The following is a 19,695-nucleotide window of genomic DNA, read 5'->3' as shown; positions in this document are numbered from 1 at the left end:
AGGGAAGAGAGATGAAGGAGATGAAATGAGGGAAAAGGAAGAGAGGAGAAAAACTGCACATGGATGAAGAAAATAGGCAGAAGCTGAGGACCAGAAATGAAGAAAGGAGGAAAGGAAAGAAATAAATGGAAAGTGGCAAGTGGTGAGCGATCATTTTCACAGGGGGGGGGGGGGGCGCCGCCGCCGCCAACTGATAGTCTGCAGGGGGGGGGGCGCCAGAGACCCTAGGCACGGCCCTGTTATTGATCCTGTGAAAGTGGCGGAAGCCAATTCTAACTTGTGGTACATTAGAACAGATTGCCACCAGACATGTTCATTTAACATTGAAGAGGTTTTCCAATTTTTTAGAATCATACGTTGTGCTATAGTAACTAATATGCCAAACAATTTGTAATTATTGGGAGAGAACGTGAATTCTGGAGAACAGGATTTTAAAATTATTAATGAGGAAGTTAGTGGAATATCTGAATCAAATATTTTACTAATGATGGTCCATATTGCTTTACAAAATTTTGAATATGAGGGCAATCAAATAGCATATGCAGTAATGTTCCACATGTTCCATTACAATGCCAGCATAGGTTTGTGGGGGTTAGACGTGCAGAGTGTAGTTTCCTCGGTGTCCACACAGATCTATGGTAAAGGAAATAAATTGATTGTAATATGTTAGCAGATGGTAATGGTTTGATGAGAGAGAACCATAGTTTATCTTTAGTGTGTTCTGGAACTAATATATGTATGTCATTCTCCCAAGTTTGTATTAGCGTGTTGTGTTTTTTATAGATGGAAGCCAAGAATAGTTTGTATAGTGCGGATGCTACATGTCCTGTGTGAAGTAGAGTCTCACAAAGTTGGAATATTGTGGGAGTTGAAAGAGAAGGAATTTTCTTTTTTTTTTTTTTTTTTACTAAATGATTTTATACATTGTGATATTTGCAGCCATCTGTAATATTGTGAAGAAGTAATATTATATTTAGTTTGGAGGTCTGAGAATGAGTTAATGGATTTTTCTTTGCTGTTATATATATCTTTGAGATACCAAATGTTACAATCAGACCATATTTTCCAATAAAAAGGTTTATCTATAAGAAAATCTGGATTATACCACAGTGAGGAATGTAGAGATTTATTAAGTAGAAGCTCAAGGATACTGTCTAGGTGTATAAGGCATATTTTGGTGTTAGTGATGATTATATTTTCTTTTTGTGATGCACTTAATGTAGATGTAAGAAGATGGGGAAGGTGAAAAGGTTGAACTATATTTTGTTCTATAGATAGCCAAGTAGGAGTATAACCAATGTTAGTAGAAAAACATTGACATCCCTGCTGAGCTATAAAGGCTTTGTGATAAAGGATACCAAATTTTTCTTTTGGGGCTTTGAGTTTTTTTTAATGAAATTCTGGATTGTTTAGATTTCCATAGGAAAGATGTTAGGAGTGTGTCTATTTGTTTGTAAAATGATGAATGAAATACAGGTATCATGCTGAGTATGTAATTGATTTTAGGCATTACCATCATTTTGATTCAGTTCTTCCCCACCAAGAAGTATTTAAGGGGTGCCATGATAAAAGAAGATTTTTGAGAGAGGTCAATATGTTGTTAGAGTTAAATTTGATAGTGTCATGTATTGAGGAGTAGAGATAGATACCAAGATATGTAATTGATTTATTAGACCAGGATAGTTTGAAGGGATCAATCAAGTCTTTTGACATGAGAATGTTCAGTGGAAGGACTTCAGATTTGGATTGATTTTTGTAACCTGAGACAGCTGAGAAGTTATTAATGAGTGAGAGTAATGCCGGTATGGAAGAGGATGGATTGGTGATATAAATAAGAATATCAGCATATGCTGATAATTTGTACTGTTTATTTTTGTATGATATACCGGTAATGTCAGTTTTTTCTTTTATTGCAATTGAGAGGTTCTAATACTAAGTTAAACAGGAACGGAGAAAGTGGACAACCCTGTCGGGTGCCTCGACCCAGTGTGAAGGATCCCGACAGGGTATTATTTGCTATAATTTTTGCAGATGGGTTAGTATAAAGTACTCTGACTTTATCGATGTAGTTGTCAGGGGCTCCAAACCATTTAAGCACTGCAAATAAGAATTGCTATTCGACCCTGTTGAATGCCTTCTCTGCATCTAGAGACATGGCCATGGCAGGGAGAGGACAAGTTTTCGCTATTTGGGAAATGTGAAAGAATAGTCTTGTTATCTGTGATGAGCCTGTTTGGCATAAATCCCACTTGCGAGGGAGATATTTTTTTTTTAAATCTATTAGAATTTTGGCAAATATTTTATAATCCGAATTAAGAAGAGATATTGGTCTATAATTTTGGACTAGTTTGGGTCTAGGATGGGGCGCATCCCCCCTGTTTTCTTTTCCACAAGGAAGTACCTGGAATAGAATCCCTGCCCTTCCTGCCCTGGTGGCACAGGCTCGACCGCATTGGTGCTGAGAAGGGCGGAGAGTTCTTCTGCAAGTACCTGCCTGTGATGGGAGCTGAAGGATTGGGCTCATGGTGGGCAATTTGGTGGAGTGGAGGCCAAATTCAGGGCGTATCCGCACCGCACTATTTGGAGAACCCACTGGTCGGAGGTTATCAGAGGCCACCTTTGGTGAAAAACTTTCAACCTCCCCCCGACCGGCAGGTCATCCGGTACGGACACTTTGATGGCGGCTATGTTCCCATGGATGCAGTCAAAAGCCCGTCCCCGGCTATTGCTGTGGAGGCGCAAGGGGCTGCTTTGGGGCACGCTGTTGACGGGAACGAGCGTGCTGGGACTGTCCCTGTGCCTGAGGAGGCCTTCGGGCCGGCTGGGTGTACCTACGCTTGTTGTAGGCGTAGGGCGCAGCCTGCCTGGCCCGGGAAAAACGTCCACCTGTAGAGGTGGATGCTGAAGGCGCCCGGTGGGAGAGCTTGTCGAGGGCGGTTTCCCGTTGGTGTAGTTGGTCCACCAACTGCTTGACCCTCTCGCCAAAGATATTATCCCCCCGGCAAGGGACATCCGCCAGTCGTTGCTGGGTGCGGTTGTCCAGGTCAGAGGCACGCAGCCAGGAGAGTCTGCGCATCACTATACCTTGGGCCGCAGCTCGAGATGCCACATCACAGGTGTCATATATACCCCTGGACAGGAACTTTCTACACGCCTTCAGCTGCCTGACCACCTCCTGAAAAGGCCTGGACTGCTCCGCAGGGAGCTTATTGACCAGGTCCACCAGTTTCTTCACATTGTTCCGCATGTGAATGCTCGTGTAGAGCTGGTACGACTGGATGTGGGTCACGAGCATGGAAGATTGGTAGGCCTTCCTCCCAAACGAGTCCAGAGTGCGAGACTCCCGCCCCGGGGGCGCCGAGGCGGTATCCCTCGAACTCCGTGCCCTCTTGAGAGCAGAGTCCACGACCGCCGAGTCATGAGGCAATTGGGGCCGCATCAACTCCGGGTCAGAGTGGATCCTGTATTGGGACTCTGCTTTCTTGGGAATGGTGGGGTTAGATAATGGCTTCAGCCAGTTCTGAAGCAGTGTCTCTTTGAGGACATTGTGCAACGGTAGCGTGGAAGACTCTCTAGGTGGTGATGGATAGTCGAGGACCTCGAGCATCTCAGCCCTCGGCTCATCCACAGAGACCACGGGGAAGGGAATGCATATAGACATATCCCTGACGAAGGAGGCAAAGGAGAGGCTCTCAGGGGGCGAGAGCTTCCTCTCTGGTGAAGGAGTGGGGTCGGAGGGAAGGCCCTCAGACTCCTCTGAGGAGAAATATCTGGGGTCCTCCTCCTCCCCCCACGAGGCCTCTTCCTCGGTGTCGGACATGAGCTCTTGCAGCTCAGACCTGAACCGGGCCCGTCTCGACTGCGAGGAACCACGTCCTCAATGATGGCATCGAGCGGTGGACTCCCGTGCCGGCGGGGATGAAGCTCCCTCCATCTACGTCGATGGGGATTCCACCTGCGTGGCGGTCGACACCGGTGTACCGCAAGCAGCGTCGGTGTCTGAGGCCTCGGCATCGGGCTAGAGCACGCCGGCGCCTCCATCAACGGCGCCGGGGGCGCAAGCACCCCCGGTGCCGGCAAGGCCTGGCGCATCAGTCCTTCCAGCATCCCCGGAAGGATGGCTCGGAGGCACTTGTCAAGGCCCCCTGTCGGGAAAGGCAGGGGGGCCGGTGCCGGAAGCTGCTCGGGTCCAGGAGATGGTACCGAAGCACCCATGGACGGACGCAGCGACACCTCTTCGACCGAGGGGGAACGCTCCTCTCGGCACTGCCGCTTCCTCGGTGTCGCGTCATCTCTGGAGGCGCCGGAACTAGTAGTCCTGTGAGCCATGGGCGACCGATGACGATGTTTCTTTGTCTTCTTTCGGTGCCCATCATCGGTGCTCGGTGGCAGAGATGAAGAGGAGGTAGAACCCCCCCCCCCCCCCCCCCCCCCGGCCTCGAGGGCTTGGGTCTGACAGGGTTCGGTCCCGATGGCCCTGGGTAGAGGGAGTGGCCGAGGCCGACTGCCCGCGCGGCCGCTCACCCCCGCCGTCGCCGGTGGTCTGGCGGGCCAACGGTACCTGTGCTCCTGGGGTTGATGCCATCGTCGGTGCCGATTTCGTCGACACCGGTACCGAAGATCCGGCCGTCGACACCGATGCCGTCGACATCGAAGGGCCGGCGCAAGTTCCAAAAAGGTGGTCCCGACGAACTTGCCTCGCCACCTGTGTCCGCTTCCGTAAGCCGAGACACAAGGTGCACGTCTTGGTATTATGCTCCGGGCCAAGGCACTGGAGGCACCAAGCGTGGGTATCGGTTTGCGAGATCTGCCGGCCGCACCGACCACACTTTTTGAATCCACTCGGGACCTTCGAGGACACTGACGGAAAAATCGCGTCGGCGAAGTCAGTCGTCAATGGTGGCGGTGAAAAGCACACCCGAAAAAGAAACGACCGCGCGGCCACAAGGGCGCAACAAGGCGCCCTCGACAAACCAACTTCTTTTTTTTTTTTTTTTTTAAACACAGAAAATAAAGAAAAGAAGCGTGAACGCGCATGATAAAAGGAGAGAAAAATTGCGGCTAGGCCGCGATCCGGTTTCCGGGGCTGACCAAGAGAGACGGTAACACGTCTCTCTCCAGCGCGGAATCGAAAAAAACTGAGCGGGAACGGTCGCGCACGGGCGAGAAGACGACCGCGCATGCGCGGTGGCCGTGCCCTGCGTGCGGGACCGCCCGCGAAGTTTTTGTTCCGGTTGGTGGGGGCTGCCGTGGACGTCAACCCAGTCGTGAGAACAAGCAGCCTGCTTCTCCTTGGAGAAAATGTGGGATACATAAATAAAATAACTGGCTTATCTTAAATTACACATGCAAATCAGCATCATGCTGCAATTTTTGGAGACCTTTACAGAATTAGGATTCAATTATAGTATCTTTTAAATTGCTTTGAGGTATAAAAGTGTTTAAATAAAACCATATTAAATTTACATATATGTAACTATATAGAAAAACATTGCAGGAAAGGCAGCATAAAATTTTAGTATGAGAGATTTCTACCCAGAGACATAATCAGAGATAAGGTAATATTTCATAAAAATGCTTTGAACATAGTTGTTTGTCCATGGAAAAACCCTTGCTAAAAAAACTGTCCTACTTCATTTCTGCTATAGCTACCTGCATCTGGAGAGAGGCCGAGTTAGGCATTGGAGGACAGTTTTATATCTGCCTATAAGATAATGCATAGATTTCAGTGGATTCACTTGAATTTGCTTCAATGCCAGCACAAATATATGCAGGAGCTAAGCTGTTGGTGTTCACACTCAGTCTTCAAGAGCAGCCGAGTTCAGGTTTTCAGGATATCCCTAACATATATATGAGAGAGAGTGGTCTACAATCAAGGTAGTAGGCATCTTGAAAACATGACTGGTGAACCTTGGACTGGGAGTGAAGACCAAATAACTAAAAAAAAAAAAAAAAAAGTCACCTTTTGGTGGGACTTTTAAACTCCTGGGAAATCCTGTTTGGCATTTCCTTTTGAAAATACACTTGCAGCCGACATTATCATTTTTCATAAATGTACTGCTGAACGAATTGAAAACGCTCTGAAAATGTTAAATACCTATTGGGGGGGGGGGGGGGAGGGAAATCAGCAATGGAAAATGTTAATGATTCAGTCAGCATTTATATATCAACTTTTTTTAAGCTACCAGTTAGTTATGCAGAATCATTTTACTCATTATGACATAAATTTCTATTTCCGAAGGGACTTTGGTGCAGCCAGTGTGCCTTCCCCACAAAGATGAGAAGTTTGAAGCTGGGACATTGTGTGTAACTAGTGGCTGGGGCAGGACAAATGAAAGTAAGTGAAATCAATATTTGGATTTTCTATAGTACTGGTTCCAGTAGTTATCCATATTTGGCTTGTAAAAAAATTACAGCATATGTTATAAATTGTTCCATGCTGAAACAGGTCATGGAACTGACAAGGGGGAAACTACTTTAGATCAAATTCTCACGAGAAATTGGGAGCTGGTGCAAGGAATAAAAATGGTGAGCTCTGTTAGGCAACAGCAATCATAATGCAGATAAACTTGGGTATGATGACTTGAGGGCAAATAAAAAGCATAACTACTGCAGTAGCAGTAGTAGTTATGGTAATAGGAACGAAGGCCAGACTAACTTCATGGACTTCATTTCAAACACATATGTAATCAACTCCATGTACTAGTATTAGGAGACCCAAACTCAACACACGAGAATGTAAGGAATTCCTCCACCTATGGGATTTCAAATGGCCACAAATGCAAGCAACCCATGTCAAAGGGCACACACTTGATCTTATCTCACACAAACTTTCAGCAGACCAGAACCTAATAGATGTTAAGTGGACAGAAACACCCTGGTCTGATCACTACAAATTAAACTTACCCTACACTGGCGAAAGAAGGGATTACACCAAACACAAGAACACACATCCTACAGCACAAGAGGTCAAGTAGACATGAAAACATTCTGGCAACAGATATACAACAATGAATGGACAGCACAAACAAGACTCCATATATTACCTCGTGGAATGGGATAAAAGATGCAAATGCATATTAGATGAAATAGCACCCTTATGAACAAGAACTTCACGTAAGCATAACTCGATACCATGGTTCAATGATGAACTGAAAAAGCTAAAAACACAATCCAGGAAACTCGAACCAGCATGGAGAAAAACAAGACGAACACACACTCAACACATGGCAACAATCACAAAGAAAATACAAATACACATTAAGACAGACCAAAAGATCATACTATAAAACTAAAATAGGGACATATTACAAAGACACAAATTATACCAACTCGTGAACAAACTTCTAGACATCAACTTGGTCACTACATCGAATACAGACATCCCAACTTCAGACAAATTTGCTAAGTATTTCAAGGAAAAAATTGCAAACCTACGCAACATGCTACCTCAGGACAACACTGACATCGAAATCTTCCTTAATGAGCTGGACCCAACCACTGGAGAATACCCGGCTGACCGAACCTGGTTAAAATTTGCCCTCTTTACTGTCGACGCAGTTGCACAGGCGATCAGCAGGTTCTCCAACACTCACTGTAAACTAGATACCTGTCCCAACTACCTAATGAAGTCTGCCCCTGACCGCTTCATAGCAGACCTCACATCCCACCTAAACTACATGCTTCAGCAAGGTTTCTTCCATAAGGAAAATGGCAATATCCTACTTACCCCAATACCAAAAGACACCAAGAAAAAAAACAAATGAAATCACTAATTACCACCCAGTAGCATCCATCCCGCTGTTAGTCAAACTGATGGAAAGCATGGTAGCCAAACAACTTACAGATTTTTATAAACAAATTCTCGATATTACACGAATCACAGTCAGGTTTTCGCCCCCTCCACAGCACAGAAACAGTACTACTCACTCTCCTAGCCAAGTTCAAGCAGGAAATAGCAATAGGCAAAAATATCCTCCTTCTCCAATTCGACATGTCTAGTGCATTTGACATGGTAAACCATAATATATTAAGACTACTAGATAAGTTCGGGATTAGTGGAAAAATACTTAGCTGGATCAAGGGTATCCTAACCACAAGAACATATCAAGTAAAATCAAACTCGAACATATCATCACCATGGAAAGCAGACTGCGGAGTACCACAAGGATCACCGCTATCACCGATCCTCTTCAACCTAATGACCCCACTAGCCAAGTCCTTATCCAACCAAGGCCTTAACCCTTTCATCTATGCAGATGACACAATATTCATTCCTTACAAATCTATACTGACAGAAATCACCAACGAAATCAAGATCAGCTTGAACATCATGGACTCTTGGGCAAATGCATTTCAACTAAAACTAAACAAAGAAAAAACACACTGTCTCATCCTCTCATCCCTACACAGTGCGGATAACCCCACAACTATTAACACCCCAGATTACACCCTCCCTATCTCAGACAGTCTGAAAATCCTTGGCATTACAATGGACCGCAACTTAACACTAGAGAGCCAAGTGGCATCCACAACAAAGAAAATGTTCCACTCAATGGGGAAACTCAAACGCATGAAACAATTCTTCCCGAGGGGAACATTTCGCAACCTGATACAATCAATGGTACTAAGCCATGTAGACTATTGCAATGGAATTTATGTGGGATGTAAAGAACAAACCTTAAAGAAACTTCAGACCGCTAGGCTTATCTTCGGAAAAACGCGATTTGAAAATGCAAAACCCCTTCGTGAAAAACTACACTGGCTCCCAATCAAAGAACGCATTGCTTTCAAAATCTGCACTCTGGTTCACAAAATTATCCACGGTGAAGCTCCAGGATACATGAAAGACTTGATCGACCTTCCAGCTAGAAACACTACTACTATTTAACATTTCTAAAGCGCTAGCAGGGTTATGCAGTGCTGTACAATCTAACAAAGAAGGACAGTCCCTGCTCAAAGGAGCTTACAATCCTAAAGGACAAAAAAGTGCAGTCAATCAAATTGGGGGGGGGCAGTCTAGATTTCCTGGATAGAGGTACAATGGTTAGGTGCCGAAAGTGACATTGAAGAGGTGGGCTTCGAGCAAGGATTTGAAGATGGGCAGAGAGGGGGCTTGGCGTATAGGCTCAGGAAGTTTATTCCAAGCATAGGGTGAGGCAAGGCAGAAAGGGCGGAGCCTGGAGTTGGCGGTGGTGGAGAAGGGTACTGAGAGGAGGAATTTGTCCTGTGAGCGGAGGTTACGGGTTGGAGCGTAAGGGGAGATGAGGGTAGGGAGGTAATGAGGGGCTGCAGATTGAGTGCATTTGTAGGTTAGTAGGAGAAGCTTGAACTGTATGCGGTACCTGATCGGAAGCCAGTGAAGTGACTTGAGGAGAGGGGTGATATGAGCGTATCGGTCTAGGTGGAAGATAAAACGGGCAGCAGAGTTCTGAAAATGATTGAAAGGGGGATAGATGGTTAAGTGGGAGGCCAGTGAGGAGTAGGTTGCAGTAAAGGCGAGAGGAGGTGAGAGAGTGGATGAGAGTTCGGGTGGTGTGCTCGGAAAGGAAGGGGCGAATTTTGCTGATGTTATAGAGAAAGAAGTGACAGGTCTTGGCTGTCTGCTGGATATGGGCAGAGAGGGAGGAGTCTAAAATGACTCCGAGGTTGCGGGCAGATGAGACAGGGAGGATGAGGGTGTTGTCGACTGAAATAGAGAGTGGAGGGAGAGGAGAAGTGGGTTTGGGTGGAAAGACAATGAGCTCGGTCTTGGCTATGTTCAGTTTCAGGTGGCGGTTGGACATCCAAGCAGCAATGCCGGATAAGCAGGCTGATACTTTGGCCTGGATTTCTGCAGTGATTTCTGGTGTAGAGAGGTAAAGCTGGGTGTCGTCAGCATAAAGATGGTATTGGAAATCATGAGATGAGATCAGCGAGCCCAGAAAAGAGGTGTAGATTGAAAAAAAAGAAGGGGTCCAGGGACAGGTCCCTGAGGAACTCCAACAGAGAGAGAGATGGGGTGGAGGAAGATCCATGAGAATGTACTCTGAAGGTACGGTGGGAGAGATAAGAGGAGAACCAGGAGAGGACAGAGCCCTGGAACCCAAATGAGGATAGTGCAGCAAGAAGTAAATTATGATTGACAGTGTCAAAAGCGGCGGATAGGTCGAGGAGGATGAGGATGGAGTAGTGACCTTTGGATTTGGCAAGGAACAGGTCATTACAGACTTTAGTGAGTGCTGTTTCTGTCGAGTGTAGAGGGCGAAAACCGGATTGAAGCGGATCGAGGATGGCATGAGAGGAGAGAAAATCAAGGTAGTGGCTGTGAACGGCGCGTTCAAGTATCTTAGAGAGGAAGGGTAGGAGGGAAATTGGGCGGTAGTTGGAGGGACAGGTAGGGTCTAGTGGTGGTTTGAGGAGTGGTGTGACTACAGCATGCTTGAAGGTGTCAGGGACAGTTGCAGTGGAGAGAGAGAGGTTGAGGATATGACAGATGGTGGGGGGTGACAGTAGGAGAGATGGTGTTTAGTAAGTTGGTGGGGATGGGATCAGAGGAACAGATGGTGCATTTCGAGGAGGAAAGAAGGTGGGCGGTTTCCTCCTCAGTGATATCAGGAAAAGAGGAGAAGGAGGCCTGGGTTGGTTGGTTGAGGGAGTGGGTTAAAGGGTGAAGAGAAGGAGGTGGCTTGGTACTGAATTTGAGGTTGATCTTCTGCACCTTGTCACGGAAGTAGCCAGCTAGTGATTGAGGAGAGAGTGAGGGGGTGGGGGGGTGGGAGCAGAGGGCACTTTGAGGAGAGAGTTAAGGGTGGCGAAGAGACGATGAGGGTTGGAGCCGAGAGAATTAGTCAATTGGGTGTAATAGTCCTGTTTGGCAAGGAATAGGGAGGACTGGAAGGAGGATAGCATGAATTTGTAATGAATAAGTCTGTATGGGTGCGAGATTTCCTCCAGAGGCGTTCGGCAGATCAGGCGCAGGAGCGAAGGTATCGGATGCAAGGTGTCAGCCAGGGCTGGGGATTAGTACACCTTGTGGGACGGGAGATGGGCGGTGCCAGTGTGTCCAGAGCAGTGGAGAGAGTGGCATTGTAAGCAGAGACAGCCTTGTCAACAGACTCGGAGGACATGATGGAAGGGAGGAGATTAGAGATACAAGAGGATAAGGTGGGAGGGTCGACAGCCTGGAGATTCCTGAAAGTAGTGGTTAGTGTTGGGCGGGACTGAGGGGCAGGGTGATGAAGTGTGAAGGTGATCAGTTGATGATCTAAGAGAGGAAGAGCAGAGGTGCAGAAATTGGAGGGTGATCAGGTAGAGGAGAGGATGAGGTCAAGACAATGGCCAGTTTGGTGAGTAGGGGTGGTGGAGCTCAGCTGGAGGTTGAAGGAGGATGTCAGAGTGAGGAACTGAGAAGCGTAGGAGTCGGATGGGTCATCATGTATGTTAAAGTCTCCAAGAATGAGGGACGGAGATGAGGGCTCAAGAAAAACAGAGCCAGGCATCGAAGTCGGTAAGGAAGGGAGGGACTTATCAGTGGGGCGGTAAATGACCAACTCTGAGTGGCAGCGGGTAGAATAGACGGATGGAGTGAACTTCAAAGGATGAGAAGCAGTGAGACTGCGGTAGGAGGAGGGGTTGAAAACTACAGGAGGGCGAAAGTAGAAACCCGACTCCTCCTCTGCGGCCAACTGGGCGGGGAGTGTGGGAGAAAAGTTAACCTCCATGGCACAGGGCCGCGACTGAGGCAGAGTCGTCAGGGGTGAGCCAGGTTTCAGTTAGGGTGAGCAGTTGGAGGGAACGGGAGATGAAGAGATCTTGGGTGAAGGAACGTTTGTTGCAGACCGAGCAGGCATTCCACAGGGCACACGAGAAGAGGGGGGAGGAGGGGAATAGAGATGAGATTGGAGACATCCCGGAATCGTTTGCATGGATAGGACGAGGACGGGTGTGGGGGACACATCCGAATCAACACGAACGTACCTAAATCTGCACTATCCAAGCTGCAAAGGACTCAAATACAAATCAACTTACGTGTCCAGTTTTTCCTACATAAGCACACAACTGTGGAATGCATTACCAAAAGCCTTGAAAACTACGAACAACCACCTAAACTTCCGGAAAACACTAAAAACTGACATGCTTAAAAAGGCATACCCTACCGATCCAACATAAATGTCTGATCTCTGCAACACAACAAAACTAAAGAACGTAATGGACACAACACAACTCTTCCATTGTACGATTCCCTAGTGTGGCTAGGCCACGTGAACTTTTACCTTACCACAACATCACTTTGTATCTCTTTACACTGGAGTCTGTAACGCCTCCGGTACTATGTAAACCACATTGAGCCTACAAACAGGTGGGAAAATGTGGGATAGAAATGTAACAAAATAAAATAATAATATGCGACTTAAAAGGAGACAATGATGAAACAAAAGTAGGCAAAAAAAACTACCGAAAGCTTGCATGAGGTGTGGGCATGATGTAAATTTAAATCTAGTCTTCACAGTTCAAAGTGGGTAACTGTTAAGATACCAGAACAATCCTGAGAGAGTACAATAAAAATCATAAATTTAAGAACTGTAATGCAAAACAAATATCTGAAACAGTCTTAACCCTTCTCCTAAAGATCAGATAGGACAGATGATTTAAAAAAAAAAAAAAAATCTCAAATGCTTTCCAGTATCTAGCAGCTTGAAAAGCCAAAGTCGATTCAAATAACTTTAACCTTTTCCACCCCTTAGACAAGGGAAATGAAAGATCACATTTAGTCCTGGCCCTCAAAGAGGCAGCAAATTGAAAGTGGACATACAGATACTACTGATAAATTGGTGCTAGACCATACATAATCTTGAAGAGAAAAGATGCAAGTTGAACTCTGGCTTCAATTGATAACCAAAGCAATTTCACATAAAAGGATGAAGTGCTATCAAATATAGCTAAGCCAAAAATCAGGTTTCTTGCCAATGGTTTTAGTGGCAACAGAACTAGGGTGACATGAGTATTTGACCCAGTCAAAACTCATCTTACCCCATTCACCATTCTAGCACCACGAGGATGTTTATATAGTGCTTGTATCTCATTCCCTCACAATTCAAGACAAGGGCTATTTTTCATTGTTGAATGCCTTCTCTGTGCCAAGTGGTAAACAGGAGATGACCCCACTTAAATCTATGGTTCTGGTATCTTTCATGCACCAGCCCAAAGCCAATCTGGTCCTAGTATACCAAAGACAGAAGGACCCACTCAAAATGATTAGCCATAATCTTTGCAAAGATTTTCATTTCGGTATTTAAAAGCACAATCTGCCTCTAACTCAGATGGCTGGGTCCTTACCTGGTTTGGCCAACACCACTATATTTGTATACATGGATTTTGGAAGAGGTTCACTCTCTAAACAATTTTGCTAAGACATCACACCACCCCATCCTGCAAGACTTTATAATCTACTGGAAGCCCATCCTCCCCTGGTGCTTTCCCATTAGGAAGCACATGAATTACTGCTGAAACCTGCTCCTGGGTAACTTTGCCCCAGGTACAAATAAGTACCTGTATATAATAAGTGTAAGAACAACAAAACAGGAAAAACCTCTGTGAAGGCAGCACACACAGAAGTAGAGGCTGGCTGCGGTAACCAGCTAGGACGCTGAAGGTCCTAGAGTAAACTTCTATCTAATATGCCAAAACGACGTGGTAAAGCGTCTGCAAGAACTCTCCAGATGCCTACCACTTTACCTTTAGGTCCGATGGATCGTTTTCTGGGACCTTCACAGCAGTGAGAGAGTGGCGTCGACTGCGGTTCCTTGGCATGGGCAGATGAAGCGAAGGGAATATCTGCCCACACCGGACTTGATGTCAGCTTGAGCCCCGACATTCGTGCTCCACCTCCGCAGTCCCAGTGGACCAGCTCTTCTTCCGTAGAGGCGATGGGCTCCGCGACGCAACTTGCCAGGGGCGCCAACGCTGGAGGATTATCTGGAGATCTGTCGGAAGGACGAGAGGTGGTGGAATCTTTGGAGTTCCACGGAACACGCGGCCCTGGAGGGTTAATTGCGGAGGAGAGAGGCTCTGAACAGAGAGAAGTCCAGGATTTTCAAATGGGTGAGCTCCTGGAGTTCTTGAGAAAACCGAATGAGGTAACACTGGACTCACTATGGGACTTGATTTCTCAGTCTCATAGATTTTTCCTACTACAATCTAATAAACAGTCTTTAAAAATTACAACTTTGGAACAATGAATGAATGAAAAAGAAGCTAATGTAGAATTAATGGGAAAATGTATTGAGAAGGTGGAAAACAAGAACTCATTTTACAGACTGTACAATATACAATAGTTAAAGATATTACAAACTTGAGATATCGCTCTGAAATATATGACAACTATATGAGTGCACAACTTAAGATTTATTAATTTTCCTAAATTAAAAATGGTGACACCGCTTTAAATGCTAAAAAGATATTTAAAGGAAAATTTAGAAATTTCTGTTGATCAATTACCACCTTTTACACAAGTATACTACCTTCCTCAACGAACAACGACGGAGCAACAGGAAAGGAGCCAAATGGATCTTAGATTTCCTAGAATCCTCGGATTCAGAGCAAGCAACTGTGGCTACTTTGGTAGCCACAGTTGCATTATTACCTGATAAAAATTGGCTCTTCCAGTTGTTCTTTAAAAATAAAGAAAAGCTTTTCCTAGGAAAAAAGATATTAATGTTTCCAGATGTATGTAGTCAGACTTAGGCTAAGAGAAAACAATTTTTGTTGCTGAAGCTGGCGGTCCTTGCACTTGGCGGCTTATTCTATTTAAGATTCCCATGCAAATGTATTGTGAGACACAATACAACTAAATATGTTTTCCTGGAACCGCCTCAATTATCAGCTTTCATAGCCTCAAAGTAAAAGGAAAGAGCACAATAGAATTTAAATCACTGCACTCCTAACTTACCACATAGTTTGAATTGTTTATATTGTAACCTCTATATTTGATATCTTGGATCTAGTGTAATGTGGACTTGAGCATCCTAAAAAAAAAAAATTATGTAATATTGAAATTTGATTTTTTTTCTTTTGTTTAATTGAAGAAAATGCTTTCTATATCAAGTGTAACTTCTTGATGTAAAATTGAAAATTTAAATAAATAAAAAGAAGTAGAGGCTGGCCAAAAGATGATCCACTACAGGGAATGTTGCTTAAAAATACTTTATTCACAGCACTGGTTTAGGGACCCGACACGGTCCGTGTTTCGTCGGGACAAATTGCCTACGTCAAGGGTCACAAGCTCTCTAAAAACAAAGCAAGATATGTGAAATGCTGGTGAGACTCAGAACCACTCTAAAAAAAAAAAAACAAAGCAAGATAAATAAAATGCGGGTGCATAAATGCTTGTGAGACTCAAGACAGTAAAGCAAACTAACAGCACTGATAAGTGTAGCCTGGAAATAGCTACTGCATATAAAAAAAAAAAATAGCTGTTTCCATATCATCAAGCTGATCAATCCATAGACTGGTGGGTTGTGTCCATCTACCAGCAGGTGGAGATAGAGAGCAAACTTTTGCCTCCCTATATGTGGTCATGTGCTGCCGGAAACTCCTCAGTATGTTCTCTATCTCAGCAGGTGGTGGTCACACACAGCAGCAGCTCTGGCTAGGCCTCCAAGCCTAATTTTTAGGTTTTGTTGAGTGCCTGGGGTTGAGGGCTCTTTTGAGCAAGTGCAAACCTGGTGGTGCCAGGTCCCTCCTTTTCTCCCCCCTCCCGCTGGCTCCCTAAAAAAAAAAAAAAAAAAAATTTTGAACGTCCTTAAAGGCGTTTATTTCGACGTTTATTTAAGCGTCTATTGCAGCTACTCACTGGGACACCAGGTCGTTACAACTCGGAGCGGACAGCAGGTAATTTTTACCTTTTTCTAGCGGGCAGGGGGTTCCCCGATTCTTCTCCTCGTGGCATATGGCGTCGGAGGGCGAGGGCGCAAAGGGTCGCTCCCCGGGTCGCTTGAGCGCTTCTAGAGGGGATGCGGGGGTCTTCAAGCCTGATTCGCCCTTGTTGGGTGACAGTTTCGTGACCGATGAATGTCCCGGTCCTTCCTCCGGCGTGGCGGTTTTTCCCGCCATAAACGCCCATCCCCCGCTCCTCGCCTCCGCCATCTTGGCCGGCCACGCGGCTCGGACGGCTTCTTCTTGGGCCGCCCTTGAGGTTGGAGACATTAATGCCATGAACGCCCTTAATTTGGGCGACGGCACAGAATCGGCTAAAGTTAAGAGCCGTTCTTCCCGCGCGGCTCCTTCGCGGAGTTTCGCGCCGGACGCCATTTTGGATGCGCAGCATGTCTCTCCCCCGCTATTGCGAGCGCCGGTTGAGGGTGCGTCTAGGGCTGTTGCCCAGACTGCGGAAGTGCACAGTCTGGGGGGTTTCTCCCCCGAGTTTGTTTTGCTGCTGCATCAGGCCTTCCTCATGCACAACGCTGCCCCTGCTCCCTCGTCTGGTAAAGAGGTTGAGGTTCCCAGAGGTAAACGCCCTCGGGTTGATTCCCAGGCCTTGGAGGAATTTGTCTCCTCCGATGTAGATGAGGGCAGCGTGTCTGAGGTCTCCCAACGGTCCTTTGCGGATTCCTTGGAGGAGATGGATCCCCGCTCGGATGGAGCGGATGACCCCTCTGCAGCGCGGCTTTTTAGCTCAGAGGATTTGCCCAACCTGTTGTTACAGGCCATGGACACTTTGAAGATTTCCTCTCCGGAGGACGTCTCTCCCTCAGCCCCTGTTGGCTCTGCCATTATGCTGGGGACGAAGCGCCCGCCTAGAACCTTCCACGTGCATGATGCCATGCACACCTTAATTTCGGCTCAATGGGATGTCCCAGAAGCGAGCCTTAAAGTGGCTAGGGCTATGTCCCACCTCTATCCTTTGGCTGTGAGTGAACGTGAGGCCTATCTGTGGCCTACCGTGGATTCTTTAATCACTGCGGTGACTAAGAAAACGGCGTTGCCGGTGGAAGGTGGCACGGCCCTAAAGGACGCCCAAGACAGAAGATTGGAGGCGGCCTTAAGGTCGTCCTTTGAGGCGGCTGGTTTAAGTTTGCAGGCCTCAGTTTGCGGCTCCTATGTGGCCAGGGCGTGCCTGACTATGGTGCAGCGGGCTTCCCCCTCGGATCATTCCTTGAGGGCTGATTGGCCGGCTCTGGAATCGGGCTTAGCCTATTTGGCAGACTTGCTGTATGATGTCTTGAGGGCCTCAGCGAAAGGCATGGCTCAGACAATCTCTGCGCGGCGGTGGCTTTGGCTGAAACATTGGTCTGCTGACCACGCCTCTAAATCCCGCCTGGCTAGGTTGCCTTTTAAAGGCAAGCTGCTCTTTGGGGTCGAGCTGGACAAAATCGTGACCGATCTCGGCACGTCTAAGGGCAAGAAATTACCAGAGGTCAGGGCTCGGGCTAGTACTCGTCCCGGTACCTCCAGAGGACGGTTGCAGGAAGCCCGTCGGTACCGCCCGGGCAAGTCGGGCTCTGCCCCCTCTTCCTTCAAGAGGAATTTCTCCCCCAAGCAGCATTCCTTTCGCAGAGACCGCCGTCCCGGAGGTGCTCCCTCCGGTCCTCCCCCAGGGTCTCGTACCCAATGACGGGGTCTTGGTCCACGCCCCAGTGCAGATTGGAGGACGGCTGTCCTCGTTTCTGGGCGAGTGGACCACAATAACTTCAGACGCGTGGGTGCTGGAAGTCATCAGAGACGGCTACAAACTAGAGTTCTGCCGACCCTTAAAAGACGGGTTTGTACTCTCTCCCTGCAAGTCTCCGGTCAAAGCTGTGGCAGTGCAGCAGACCTTGGACAATCTGATCCGCCTGGGCGCGGTCGTTCCGGTGCCAGAAAGTCAGCTTGGCAAGGGACGTTACTCCATTTACTTTGTGGTACCAAAGAAAGGAGGTTCTGTCCGGCCTATCCTCGACCTCAAAGGGGTCAATCGGGCCTTGAAAGTGCGGCACTTTCGCATGGAGACTCTTCGCTCTGTTATAGCGGCAGTGAAGGCAGGAGAGTTCCTGGCATCCTTGGACATCAAGGAAGCGTACCTGCATATTCCCATCTGGCCTCCTCATCAACGCTTTCTGCGTTTTGCAGTCCTGGGACGACACTTCCAGTTCAGAGCCCTCCCTTTCGGGTTGGCTACTGCTCCGCGGACCTTTTCCAAAGTAATGGTGGTCATCGCGGCCTTCCTACGAAAGGAAGGGGTACAAGTCCATCCTTATCTGGACGACTGGTTGATCCGAGCCCCCTCTTATGCAGAGTGCGGCAAAGCTGTGGACCGGGTAGTTGCTCTTTTGAGCTCCCTGGGATGGATCATCAACTGGGAGAAGAGCCAGCTGCGCCCGACTCAGTCCCTGGAGTACCTGGGAGTTCGATTCGACACCCAAGTGGGCAGAGTGTTCCTGCCAGACAATCGGATTGTCAAACTTCAGGCTCAGGTGGACCAGTTCCTAGTAGCCTCTCCCCTTCGGGCTTGGGACTATGTGCAGCTGTTGGGCTCTATGACGGCCACGATGGAAGTTGTGCCCTGGGCCAGGGCTCATATGAGACCGCTTCAACACTCTTTGCTGCAGCGCTGGACTCCGATGTCGGAGGATTATGCTGTGCGCCTTCCCTTGGACCCAGCAGTGCGCAAGGCGCTGAGCTGGTGGATGCAGACAGACAAGTTGTCTGCGGGAATGCCTCTGGTGACCCCAGAGTGGATTGTCGTCACGACGGACGCCTCGTTGTCGGGCTGGGGAGCCCACTGCTTGGGAAGGACAGCGCAGGGGCTCTGGTCTCCTGCAGAGGCAAAGTGGTCTATCAACCTCCTGGAACTCAGAGCCATTCGGTTGGCGCTTTTGGAGTTCATCCCGGTACTGGTGTTGAAGCCAGTACGGGTCCTGTCGGACAATGCCACGGCTGTGGCCTATGTCAACCGCCAGGGAGGTACCAAGAGCGCCCCTCTAGCCAAGGAGGCTATGAATCTTTGCCAGTGGGCGGAAGTGAACCTGGAGCAGCTTTCAGCGGCCCACATTGCCGGAGTCATGAATGTCAAGGCGGACTTTCTCAGTCGCCATACCTTGGAGCCCGGAGAGTGGCAGCTATCTGCTCAGGCGTTCTTGGACATCACGAAGCGCTGGGGCCAGCCGAGCCTAGATCTGATGGCGTCATCGGCCAATTGCCAAGTGCCGCGCTTTTTCAGCAGAGGACGGGACCCTCGATCCCTGGGAGTAGATGCTCTTCTCCAACAGTGGCCGACACAAGAGCTTCTCTGTGTTCCCGCCCTGGCCCATGTTGGGCAGGGTGCTAGACCGGGTGGCAAAGCATCCCGGCAGGGTAATCCTGGTGGGTCCGGATTGGCCCAGGCGTCCCTGGTATGCGGACTTGATCAGGCTCTCAGTCGGCGATCCTCTGCGGCTGTCAGTGGAGCAGGGCCTGTTACATCAGGGTCCCGTGATGATGGAGGATCCCTCCCCCTTTGGTATTACGGCCTGGCTATTGAGCGACAGCGTCTGAGGAAGAAGGGCTTCTCAGACAAGGTCATCGCCACTATGCTGAGAGCGAGGAAGCGCTCTACTTCTACTGCTTATGCCAGGGTTTGGCGTATCTTTGCAGCGTGGTGTGAAGCAGGCTCACTTTCTCCCTTCACTGCTCCAATTTCTTCAGTGTTGGCGTTCCTGCAAGAAGGTCTGGAGAAAGGCCTGTCGCTCAGTTCCCTTA

The 19,695-nt window shown here is 47.8% G+C and overlaps 1 protein-coding gene across 1 annotated transcript in view; it reads left to right on the top strand.

Moving 5' to 3' along the window:
- LOC115459531 (ovochymase-1-like) overlaps positions 1–19,695 on the top strand; it is a gene marked incomplete at its 3' end in the record, with an annotated part of 447,639 nt that overhangs the window by 86,747 nt on the left and 341,197 nt on the right. The window contains 1 exon segment of the mRNA XM_030189343.1: positions 6,242–6,337. Coding sequence (XP_030045203.1) covers positions 6,242–6,337 — 96 coding nt within the window.

This window comes from Microcaecilia unicolor, unplaced genomic scaffold, assembly GCF_901765095.1.
Source record: "Microcaecilia unicolor unplaced genomic scaffold, aMicUni1.1, whole genome shotgun sequence".
Taxonomy (NCBI): Eukaryota; Metazoa; Chordata; class Amphibia; order Gymnophiona; family Siphonopidae; genus Microcaecilia; species Microcaecilia unicolor.
The sequence above is the reverse complement of the archived record's forward strand: the minus strand, read 5'-3'. Positions and strand labels throughout refer to the sequence as shown.